Source organism: Ipomoea nil, unplaced genomic scaffold (genome assembly GCF_001879475.1).
Source record: "Ipomoea nil cultivar Tokyo-kokei standard unplaced genomic scaffold, Asagao_1.1 scaffold2926, whole genome shotgun sequence".
NCBI classification, from domain to species: domain Eukaryota; kingdom Viridiplantae; phylum Streptophyta; class Magnoliopsida; order Solanales; family Convolvulaceae; genus Ipomoea; species Ipomoea nil.
The window spans coordinates 2,116,954-2,128,735 of NW_017619354.1; the positions used below are offsets into that span (position 1 = coordinate 2,116,954).

The following is an 11,782-nucleotide window of genomic DNA, read 5'->3' on the forward strand; positions in this document are numbered from 1 at the left end:
TCACGAAAGAGAAACGAAAGAAACCGCCCGTCATGGAAACGGGAAGAAACCACACGGCACACGACCGAGAGAGCATTAAGTAATTAATTCATTAATCTTTTAATTATTTTCCTAAAATCCTTATTTACCAAAGTGAAGCACTATATTAGAATGACAGTTATTTAACAGATTTTTGAATGGACGACCCATGAAAAGATTCCCGCCAACTATCAACTATCAATCTATCATGACCTTTCATAAAGCACAACCGAAAATCCCGGTGACTTTTTCTTCTGTACCCTAATTGTATCCTTATTTGATCTATTGTGGACTTTACACTTTCATTCTCTTTTTAATATATTTTATATTTTTGTGTTAATTTACAAAGTTTTACATCACTCCTAAAATATCCTTTTTGAGGGATACAAAAGTTATGTTTGAGATATTTTATTGAACTACCTAAATTGCCCCCATTCAATAAGGAAGAATGGGGTGGTTGTGTCATGTGTGTTAACTTGAAGGACTAAAATCGCACTTTTAAATCAAAGATTTTATGGTTAAGCGATATAAATAATTACATATTAATACTTATTTGGGAAAATGGCACTTTTTCCCCCTATGTTATATACTTATAGCACTTTTTCCCCCTCAATTATTTAAGTGGCTCTTTTTCCCCCTGAAATGTTAAATGGACATATTTACCCTTAAAATAAATATTTCATTTATTTTTATTCTCCAATAAATTATTACTATAATTTGGTTCAAACCAGATACTATAGTAACCAAACCAAAATATTCCAATTACAATTTATAATCAAAACACGATATTTAGAGTTTATTAAAATCACGAACTGGAATGGGCGGTTCATGTTCCAAACTGAAAAAATAAAATACATTTATTGTTGAATTTAAACTATTTTAAAATAAAAAATAAAATTTTAAAATAAAGACGGTTCAAAATCGCGAAGGGATCCGGAACCGTCGGTTCATGATCCAGTTTTTTTTTTTTTATTCTTAAATTTAATAAATTGAAATCCAAATATTGGGTTCTAGATCTGAATCATAACTGAAAACTTTTAATTCGATTGCTATAGTGTCTGGTTCAGTTCGAACCGAACCGTGGTAATCGCTACATATACGCAATAATTTGTTGGAGAAGTAAAATAAATAAAATGTTTACTTTAAAGGTAGAAATGTCAATTTAATATATTAGGGGAGAAAACCACCACTTTTAAAATAATTGAGGGGGCTAATGTGCTTACATAAATAATTGAAGGGGAAAAAGTGCTATAAGTATATAACATAGGGGGAAAAAGTGCCATTTCCCCTACTTATTTTATTATTATAACATATATATATATATATATATATATATATATATATATATATATATATATATATATATACACACACGCATAGTGAGTCGAATAGAGTTCTAGATCAATTTTATACATAGAACTCGAATCTAACTTGACCTACTATGAATTTATTTTTTAAAATCCACTCCTGACTCACCACCGACTATCATCCAAAAACTTAATCCATGCGGGATGAATTCGGGTGGTTATTCTCGAGGCGGATTGAAATTGTCATCCTAGGATGGAATCAGAATATTAAAAACTTGAAGGACGCAAAGTTAAAACATAAATTCGAAGTTTCGAGGTGAAATTAAATATTTTATTCAGGTAGAGTAGAGAAAAAGCAGAAAAGAAAATTACGGAGTGAGTAATTCATTTCGTCATGTATCTTTAAATCCGCCGTATCATCTGCGCATGTAAATCTGCTTCTATACTTACACACACAAGTAGTGATTTTCGGTTGAGTTTTGGGAGCTCGGCCATGGCGATTGCAGCTGCAGCTGTTATCGTCCCGTTGGGCGTTCTCTTTTTTATCTCGGGTCTCTTCACCAATCTCATTCAGGTATTAAATTATCTTTACACAAAAGATTTCGCCGTTTCAGCCTGTGTCTGGGGTTTTTGATGTTTCATGCTTTGATTGAGCTTATCCTAAATCTAAGTAATAGGAGTCTTTTGTGGCTTCACTCTGCTAGGACGAGAATTCAGGATTTATGGAGTAATTTTGTTCGATACTTTCTGTGTGTGTGTGTGTGTGTGTGTTTTAATTAATTAATTTTCTTAGTTTTTTTTTAATGAGATAATTTCATTCAGTTACTTTGTAGAATGATGCTTTTCTGGTTATGCAACAATATTGCTTGAGTTAATAGGCTCTGTTGTTATTGTTGTTATTATTAATTTTGAAAATAATTGGCAGGCTATATGCTTTGTTCTTATACGGCCATTGTCGAAGAACACATACAGGAGGATTAACAGGGTGTTTGCAGAACTGTTGTGGCTTGAGCTCATTTGGCTTGTTGATTGGTGGGCGGGTGTCAAGGTAATGATTGAATTCCCACACTTCTCAGTAGCAATCTTTGCTAATAATGTGCAGTATGTTACAACTTACCCATAAATTGCCATAATGTGCCACTTTTGGTTGAAAATTTGAAATGATGTGCCCTTTTTGTGGTCGCATTTGTTTCCTATAATTTGTGCAACTGAAAATGGTAATAATACATTAAATTTACTTGCAATAAGAACAAAATATTAATTTTCATTTATTGCTTTTTATCTTTCTTCCTTATCTGTGTTTATATACTTGGGTAGTTCTATTTGTCATATTTGAAATATTCTTGTTGCAGGTTAAATTATACACAGACCCCGAGACAGTTAAACTGATGGGTGAGCTTTTATTTTGGTTAATGCAGAAGCTTATATGTAAAAGTTAACATGTTTTGTGGTGAGTGGTTGTTGACATGCACTGTTAACTTTTCCAGGTAAAGAACATGCTCTTGTAATATCAAATCACAAAAGTGACATAGATTGGCTTGTTGGATGGGTGTTAGCTCAGGTTTGTTTTGTATTTTGCTTTAGTTAATTTATGCCTCTGATTTAATCTTGCTGTGCTTGTTTATATACTTTGTGCAATTGTGTAAATATTTGTGTATATGTTATTTGTATACATCCATGTACATGTTTCATTCTTTAAGCATATCAATGTGTGTATGTATGCCTGAAAAAGTGAGTATATGCTCATATATGCACCCACTAATATCAAATTAGATTGCTCTTGAGCTAACCTTGAATATTTTGATTTCAGCGATCAGGTTGCCTTGGTAGCACATTAGCTGTAATGAAGAAATCATCCAAACTCCTTCCAGTAAGTTTTTTGTGAACCTCCATTCAGCTTGTCTCAACTGTACTAGTTGGTGGAGTGAAGCTCTCTATATAGAGCTCTGATGTCCTCCATTATTTGTACAAGTTATGAATCTTGAATTTAAACCCCAACTGTAGGAGACTTGGATCTCTGCAGTTATAATGTTATTGTATTTATCTTTGGCTGATGCTCCCTATGGAGGGATGAAGCCTTTATTGTCCTTCTGTATTTAAATCAGTATAATGAAATTCTTTAAATTCAATGGATGAAGAAAATCAAGTACTACATAGCTTCTTTGCTAAGGCGACTAAACTTTAGCCCATTTTGTTCGTATGCTGTGAGAATCATGTTGCAAAAGAGTATACTGTTATCCCATCTGCTATTCACTTGTAATGATTAAACAGATTTAGAAGTATACTGAAATGCTCACCATAATTTCTTTGCAAATTTTCAGGTTATTGGATGGTCCATGTGGTTTTCTGAGTATCTTTTCCTTGAAAGAAGTTGGGCCAAGGATGAAACTACATTAAAGGTATGACTAAAAAGTGAGTTGCAGGCATATATGTTTATTTGCTGTACTCAGTTTCTTGGTTTTGATTTGGAGTCTCCTAATGGAACTTTGTGGGATCTTACTGCAGTCAGGTCTTCAACAGTTACGTGATTATCCACTGCCTTTTTGGTTGGCACTTTTTGTTGAAGGTACTCGCTTCACACAGGCAAAGCTTTTAGCTGCTCAAGAGTATGCTACCTCAACAGGCTTACCTGTTCCAAGAAATGTTTTAATTCCTCGTACTAAGGTGATTATAGACTTTATAGTTTCTTACCTCCAAAGAAGATTTTTTCCATCTTGCTTTTGTTATACAGTGTATTCTCTATGTAATCCCAAATTTTGTGATGTCCCAGATTCATGTATATTGCCTCAGTTCATTTGTGTTTGTAATATATGTATCTATTTGAACTTTGATTATCTGGTGTAACTTTGCACAAAGATGTGCACTGGACCCAAAGATGAAGATTTCATGACTGAGGTCTGGTCCGTCATTGTTGGTTTCTATAAAGCATTAATAGATGTGTCCCCATGTTGTATTTTTTGTTTGGCGGTAATGGTTGAGGTTGGCAGATTGTTTTGTGAGGTCAAAAATGCTTCTTTGAGATGAGATCTTCAGAAATGTTAGGCATGGGAACTGGCGTCCTGAATTTGATATCTTGATTGCTTCAGACATAAGGTTACTGTCCAAATGCGTTCTTTTATTTCTTCTGTTGTGTTGAAGTCTTTGATTTTTTATTTATTTATTTTTTTTTTAAGTTTTTGATGTTTGAAAAAGTTTTCCTTGTATCAATGCTTTACAAGATGCTTTATTGTGTTTTAGTTTTTCTATTGTGTTGCTTAAATTGAAGTCTTTCATTTGTTCTTTCTATTTCTAGCTTGATGTTACGTCTGATTCATATTGGTTTGAAGAAGTCTTTTTTTTGGTATTCGTGCATTCATTTCAGGGTTTTGTTACGGCGGTAAGTCACATGCGATCATTTGTTCCTGCAATATATGAGATGACAGTAGCCATTCCTAAGAGTTCTCCACCACCAACAATGCTACGGATTTTCAAGGGGAAATCCTCTGTGGTAAGCCAAACAATCTAAGAAGTTTGATGTTATCTTTAAATCAATTTACTGTTTCTGAAAGATATGAACAATTAGGAATTCAAATCTATACTGAGCAATCTTGACCAAACTGTTGGTCGGGCTATAAGGATTTACTCAGAGATTTGATTTTGTACGTTGGGCTGCTTGGCTTTAGGCCCTATTGGTTTATATGGTGCACATAGGCCTCCATTCTTTCCTGAGATACTTTCTCTCATTTGACAATCGGGGGTTGGTGTTGGGTGTATTGAACTTGGATAACTTTATGATGTCACATAGCCCATTATCCTGCAAGTTAGAAGATTGGAATAATGTGATTTGATCTCCTGGTCAACTTTATTGCAATTATAAATTATGCTTAATATCTTTATTGACATATATTTGGTTAATAGGATCATAAGAACTTATCCTGTAAGTACTCAAATACTTTGGGGTTAGTATTACTATTATTATTAAACGGTGCAGGTCCATGTTCACCTCAAGCGACACTTAATGAAGGATCTGCCAGAAAATGATGATGATGTTGCTCAGTGGTGTAGGGATGCCTTTGTGGCAAAGGTTTACCCTCTCTTTCTTATTGTATTTTTTTTTTTTTTTTCCTCCAAAGCAATAGAGGAGACTTAATGCATGGAAACTGGTTATGTATTGGTTTTTGGAGTAACCTTCTTATTCATTCCAATAATAAGCAGGACAATTTATTGGATAAACATAATGCTGAAGACACCTTTGGACAAGAGCTGGAGCGAGATCTTGGCAGGCCAGTGAAATCACTTGTGGTAAGATACTTGCCAGTGCTCCATATGTATGATATAGGAGGTTGCATATGCTAATTTTCTTCTTCGGGGAAAAATATATATAGGTGGTTGTGTCGTGGGCATGTCTGCTAATTCTAGGAGCGGTAAAATTCTTCCAGTCTTCGGGGCTTCTATCGTCATGGAAAGGCCTATCAATTTCAGCAGCTCTCCTGGGAGTTGTTACAATTCTCATGCAGATACTGATTAAATTCTCTCAGGCTGAGCGATCGGTGCCCGCAAAAGTTGCACCCGCAAGTACAAACACCAGTAATCAAGTTGCATCAGACAGTAGAAAACGAAAAGAGCAGTGATCCATCTTTATTTCTGTCTTTCTCTCAGATAGTTATGACCCCTCCCCTCTCCTCTCCTCCCTGGATTTCCAAAGTTGAAGTTGAACATGATGTATGTATTATGTAATCTCTATTATTGTGTACTGAGTTGAGTTGAGTTGTTTCTGTGTCTCTCTCTCAACTTGTCTTGCTGCCCAATATGACCACCACGTTTGTGATTTTAAGCATTTGAGATACAGATTTTACTTTACATTTATTAATTCATCCTGTAAGCAACACATTTTCTTCCATTTCTGCAGAGAACATGTAGGAGTAATAATTCCATTCCATTCCATTCTCTCTTGGTGTCTCATTATAGTAATATACAATTCAAGAAATTGATTTTATTCCTTAACCATGCTTACAAGGAGATTAATGAATCTAGAATCATCTCTTTTAAGTCGTGCTCGTACGACGAAATAAAACTCTAGAAATCAAGCAATGATCTGAAAACTAGTATAGAAAGTTGATGAGCATACTGCACAAGTACAAGTGTAAAACACCCCTCCAGGCTCCAGGTACCTGTAAGATTAAAGAATACTTCCAAGAATCAAAGAGGGTTTAGTTCAGTCAGGCCCATTATCTTGCTGGTTGACATGGACAAAATATTCTTTGCCAGTTTACCAAATCATCTGAAAACCACATAATTGATGGATGAGCTAGCTAGCTAGAGGGTTCGGGCCCGTCATGGAGAGCGCAACACACAGCTGCCTTGTGATGTCCCTGGTATACTTTGATTTCTTTGCCACCAGACACGGACCATAATCTCGCTGTTGTGTCGGAAGAAGCTGCAAAATTTGAAGGTTGTGATTATTTTAGCGTGTACTAGAGATTGGGTTCAGCATTATAATGTTTGAAATCGGAAAGCTAGACATGTCAGCTAGTTACAAACTACAAAGCACACAAATATGGTGATAAGTCACCCCAAGATTGATCAAGCATTCTCAGATCAATAATTTGTGATTCAGAAAACCAAACAGGTAAGGTACCTGTGATTAGAAAAGCACCATCGACAGAGAAAACACAGTCCCAGACCCAGCGTTCATGTCCTAAAAATGCATCCAAATAAGAAATATCACATTTGACTTTATGAAGAATCTTATGGGTAGTGAAATAAGAGAATGAGGGCATTAGAGATTTAACATAAAAAATCGAAGAAAAAGAACCACATTAATTTGGTATGTACCTATGAGAGTTTTCTCCAAGGTAAATCCATCCACATTCCATATCTTGACAGTATGATCAGAAGATGCTGTGGCCAGATACCTGCAGATTACCATTTCAGGGAGGGAAAAAATATTGGAAAACAAAACAAATAATTCCAACATCCTATCCTAATAGGCTAAAAGCACCCTTATTTGAGGGTGGCAGTATAGTATTTACCTAAAATTTCAATTTTCAAAGAAATATAAGCAAAGCAAAGAATAAGCATGAAAGTCTAACCGGTGAGGCTCACTCAACTCCGGGGAAAGGAGACATTTGAGGATGTATCCATCATGTGCTTGTAATTTATGAAGGGGCTCAAAGTTGGTCATAGTCTGCAGTAGTAGTGTAGTTTAATGAAAATTTGATCATGTTTATTTGCCTATTAGGTAATCAGCTACAAAGAAAGATGTGAAGGTGAAAATCTTAATTATGAAGTGCCAATACAAGAAAAGTCCAATACTGAAAGAGCAAACTTGATCCAATTCCCAGTTTAAAAGATGAAGATCCAGTTTTATTCTACCACTAGGCAGAGCCGATATTAAAGAAATATGAGATTTGAAAATCTTTAACATAGTACTGATAAATTAAGATGGGGGGACAAGGTGGTAACCTGGGTTCCCTGCAATAGACGCCAAACATAACATGTTCCATGATTATTTGCAGCCACAACCAAGCTTCCATCCCACATTACAGTCAAAGACCTGACTGCGGTATCCACCTCTGGAACCTAAAGTTCAAAAAAGCATATAAGCAAAAATTTGCACTAAATTATATGACTCGGCTGATAAATTCCACTACTAAAAATGAGGTCCCCAAGTCAACAGTTTTTTCAGTAATAATTTTGCCAGAATCCACAAGTTCAGTAACATATGAATGACAAAAAACAAAACTCAACATACCAATTCACAGCTGCATGAATTAGCTGTCAAGTCCCAAACTCGAATATTTCCATTCTGGTCACCAGATATCAGCTCAGTCTGCAAAGCATAGTAGATAATGAAATTGCATACACAGGAGAATTCCAATTTATAGTTTCTGAACTAAATTTAGAAAGATCAGATATCATCCTAAAGAATGGAATAAGTGTTAAGGTTTTTCTTTTAAAGGACTAGAAAAGGATATGGAAGGCACACTCATATGCCTTTTGCAAACTATCTTGAAAGAAAGGAATAGACATGCATTTTGCCATGTTAAATAAATTAATATTATTTCAAAAAATTATAACCCTTGAATTGATCTGTGAACCTAATCAACTTTTCCAAATAAGAGATTCAAACTTTTGTTTATTTGTATAGGTATTTAACTAAGGAGTTGGGATTGGTATCATGGTCAAGTGCTCAACCTTGGACTTCAGACCTTGATAAAAGCCATTTTAAAGAACAACAAAAGGTTGTATCTGTTAGTCTGTTACATTCTGCTGTTTGAAGAAAATGGACACTAGTTGCAAAATCCATCCAATTTTTATAGTTCCAAAAAGAACCTCAATGAGCATAGCAGAAAGCTCAGAAAAATAGAACAAAAACAGTCATTTCACTGATAACAGTGAAAATCAAAATTGATTCCCATCCCTGTTAAGTGTAACTGTGTAAACTCAGATATATATTAAAAAATATCATACAGTGTTGCAAAAATCGGCCTAGGCACTAGGCGCACGTAGGTTGATGCATATTCTGATGTAGGAGGCCGTCCGATTAGTCGGCCAAGTTGACCAACTAGTCAGCCAAGTCGGTCAAATTTCCTCTGCGTCACTGCTGCCTTCATTGGAGTTCGCACCCTCAATTAGCATTACTGAGAATTTATTTATAATTGACAAGCCGGAATTTGAATTTGAATTTGAATAAAATAAAAAGGAGGTTTTCTTCCTCTAGCCTCTGCTCATTCATTCCTCTCTTCTTTCACCATAGGTATATCGTCATCTTCCGTTAGCCATAGACCTGTGACACGAAGCCAAATTTCTAACTCATATCATAGTCACCCCCAATCGCCTTCGCAAAGCCCCTCACCTTGTCGGACGGTTGGATTTCCTTCGCGTGTCAAAGCCCATCATTGCATCTCGCTATCACCGCTTGGAAATCATCTACTCATTGCTGTTGTTGAAGTTGAAGAGAGATGGTAGTGCTTCATTGGTGGAAATATGAATTTTTGGGACTTGAAATTAGGCTAAGATTTTGTCTTTGGAGAGTTTGGGTTTGGGCTAGGGTTAGGCTTTATTGTTTTATTTTTTTATTAAAAAAAAATTATTAAGGAACCATGGCACCTAGGCACCAATCCACCGCCCAATGAGCGCCTAGCGCCTTTTACAACCTTGATATCATAAATTCAGTAAAACTAATTCATCAAACATGAAACTATAGTAGAAAACCTGATTTGGGTGCAAAACAACTGTGTTGACCGCTGCACGACTTTCATATTCCCTCTGAAAACCCGGTGCCCTGTTTTTCAAAAGACATGTATAGAGAGATCATTGAAAACAGAATAAGAAATCAAATACAGGCCATGTGCTTGATTTATATTTGAAAAGTACCTCAAATCCCAAATCTTTACTGTGCCATCTTCAGAACCAGAATACATCCAATTTCCATCACATTGGAATCCAACTGCCATAACATTGTTAGTGTGTGAATCAAAGCTTTGTATCTGCCAAAGAAAGAATAAATCAGCCAATTCAAATGAACACATGTTTATATATACTTAGAACTAAATGGATGAGAGAAGAAAAAAAGAAAAAAGAAAAGAATGTGAGAATATCAAGAAATTTACAGGCTGAGGACGGTCTGAATTGATGTCAAACAATCGAATGTGAGGGTTGCCTGCTGCAGCCAGGAAATGCTTGTCTGGGGTAATCTCAAGCCGGTTGACTTGCTATAATGCCATTAAAAAAAAAAAACAGATATTTTCAGTTAGAAAATGAAAAAGATAGTTAAATCCAAATACTCTATTCCTACACTTCACAACTTTTTCTTCACTAAGGTGACAAGAAGAAAACATAGCATATGTTTTCTTGTTTTCCAGCAGTCAAACCAGATCTCATCCTGTTAAAAGGTCTCAAACCAGAGGCATTGAAAAGTTTTTATTTTTAACTTCTAGCAATGTGCTACATTATAAGCAAGATGAGAGATTGTTATGAACCATGAACAAAGATATGAAAATGCTACAGTTCATTATCCTTCTATCATGCCCAATTCATTTAAATTCACATACATAGCAATGCTCAGATTGCATACATTGCATTTTCACTGAAATGTCATATCCAAATACTAACTGAGCTGATTTGGAGAAGCAGTTAAGCCAATAACATAAAAGATTTATACCATCAAAATGGCCAGAATTCCATTGTGTAGTGGAGGAAGGGCTAAAGAGGACTTACTGATTCAGGGTATTGGATAGTCCGAAAACAGCGGGCACTCTTCGCTTCCCAAAACCGAATAGTGTGATCATAGCTAGCTGTTGCAAGCACAACCGATGGTTGTGTCATCTTCGATCCTTTTCTCCTATTTGTTAGTCTGCGTACAATCGGAAAAAAAAAAAAAAAAAAAAAAAAATGACATTTCGGCAAATCAGAGAAAAAGGGTAGAACAACATGGTTTCCCGTTTCCATTTCCCATTTACCTTAGACAGCTGCGTGGTTGTGATCATTTAGTGGCGAAGGTGGGTACTAGGGTTTTGTTTTATGGGATTTTTGTACGAGATGCAGAGTGATGCCGGAGGAGCGGATATATCCCATAGCAGGGAAGAAGAGAAAAGCTTAAGACTTGTGAACAATGCTTCAATTGCAGAGATATAGACGGCAAAACGAGGTGGTTATGGAGGTGTAGCGCCGCTTGGAAGGATCGGGGCGGGCGGAGGAGAGACCTCTTTGCTGAATTGCTGCTGCTTCGGCAATGTTCGGAGTGGGAGCATACATATTCATTTCCCTCGACCCCACACCCCCCGAGGGATAAATTAAGGGTGTGTTTGGAAACCTGGAAAATGAGTTCTGGAAATCATTTTCCAAGTTTCCATTGTTTGGATGTGCTTGGAAAATTAAGTCAACGGAAATCATTTTCCGTTGACTTTGGAAAATAGGCTTGTTTTGGAGGAAAATGACTTTCCCTTTTTTTTGGGAAGTCATTTTCCAACTTTTACACCAACATCATCAACACCATGCCACCACCACCTCATTACCACCATCACCACCATCACAGTCGCCACCACCACCACTATACCACCGCAACCACCGCCACCACACCACCACCACCAACACCATACCACTGCAACCACTACCACCATCAACACCATACCACCACCACCACCACCACCACTACCACCACCACCACCATACCACCGCCACCACACCACCATCACTACAATCACCGTCGCCGCCACTACCACCGCAACCACTGTCGCCACCACCACCACCACCACCATACCACCGCCACCGCCACCACCACTATACCACCGCCACCACCACACCACCACCACCATTACACCACCACCGCCACCGCCACCACCACCATACCACTGCCACCACACCGCTACCATCACACCACCACCACCACCGCCGCCGCCATCACACCACCACCACCACCGCCGTCACCACCACCGCAACCACTGCCACCATCACACCACCGACGTCGCCACCAC

General features: G+C 37.0%; 2 protein-coding genes across 4 annotated transcripts; one reads left to right on the forward strand and one right to left on the reverse strand.

Moving 5' to 3' along the window:
- The first annotated feature begins 1,654 nt into the window (after window positions 1-1,654).
- Window positions 1,655-6,164, forward strand: LOC109161943 (1-acyl-sn-glycerol-3-phosphate acyltransferase 2-like). The gene is made up of 11 exons (XM_019310523.1): window positions 1,655-1,899; window positions 2,251-2,373; window positions 2,678-2,717; window positions 2,813-2,886; window positions 3,136-3,195; window positions 3,647-3,724; window positions 3,831-3,989; window positions 4,687-4,812; window positions 5,296-5,388; window positions 5,520-5,606; window positions 5,690-6,164. The coding sequence occupies exons 1-11, from the start codon at window positions 1,819-1,821 to the stop codon at window positions 5,933-5,935; spliced, it is 1,167 nt and encodes a 388-aa protein (XP_019166068.1). The 5' UTR covers window positions 1,655-1,818; the 3' UTR covers window positions 5,936-6,164.
- A 118-nt stretch (window positions 6,165-6,282) lies between these two features.
- LOC109161944 (protein LST8 homolog) lies at window positions 6,283-11,101 on the reverse strand. 3 transcript variants are annotated; one of them, XM_019310525.1, is made up of 12 exons: window positions 10,769-11,101; window positions 10,527-10,662; window positions 9,920-10,021; window positions 9,684-9,796; window positions 9,522-9,591; window positions 8,059-8,136; window positions 7,770-7,886; window positions 7,397-7,491; window positions 7,140-7,219; window positions 6,943-7,002; window positions 6,570-6,741; window positions 6,283-6,515 (listed from the first exon to the last, which is right to left on the reverse strand). In XM_019310525.1, the coding sequence occupies exons 2-11, from the start codon at window positions 10,632-10,634 to the stop codon at window positions 6,617-6,619; spliced, it is 948 nt and encodes a 315-aa protein (XP_019166070.1). In that variant the 5' UTR covers window positions 10,635-10,662; window positions 10,769-11,101; the 3' UTR covers window positions 6,283-6,515; window positions 6,570-6,616. The 3 variants fall into 3 exon arrangements, with proteins under 3 accessions (XP_019166070.1, XP_019166069.1, XP_019166071.1); XM_019310524.1 differs by having other exon boundaries at window positions 6,283-6,741; XM_019310526.1 differs by lacking the exon at window positions 6,943-7,002 and having other exon boundaries at window positions 6,283-6,741.
- Between the last annotated feature and the right edge of the window lie 681 nt (window positions 11,102-11,782).

Coding starts and splice junctions, on each gene's coding strand:
- LOC109161943 (XM_019310523.1), top strand. CDS start 1,819: ATGGCGATTGCAGCTGCAGCTGTTATCGTCCCGTTGGGCGTTCTCTTT. Junction 2,718..2,812: donor CGAGACAGTTAAACTGATGG/GTGAGCTTTTAT, acceptor TAACTTTTCCAG/GTAAAGAACATGCTCTTGTA. Junction 5,389..5,519: donor GGGATGCCTTTGTGGCAAAG/GTTTACCCTCTC, acceptor AATAATAAGCAG/GACAATTTATTGGATAAACA.
- LOC109161944 (XM_019310525.1), bottom strand. CDS start 10,634: ATGACACAACCATCGGTTGTGCTTGCAACAGCTAGCTATGATCACACT. Junction 9,797..9,919: donor ATTCAGACCGTCCTCAGCCT/GTAAATTTCTTG, acceptor TTTCTTTGGCAG/ATACAAAGCTTTGATTCACA. Junction 7,887..8,058: donor ATTCATGCAGCTGTGAATTG/GTATGTTGAGTT, acceptor TTTGAACTTTAG/GTTCCAGAGGTGGATACCGC.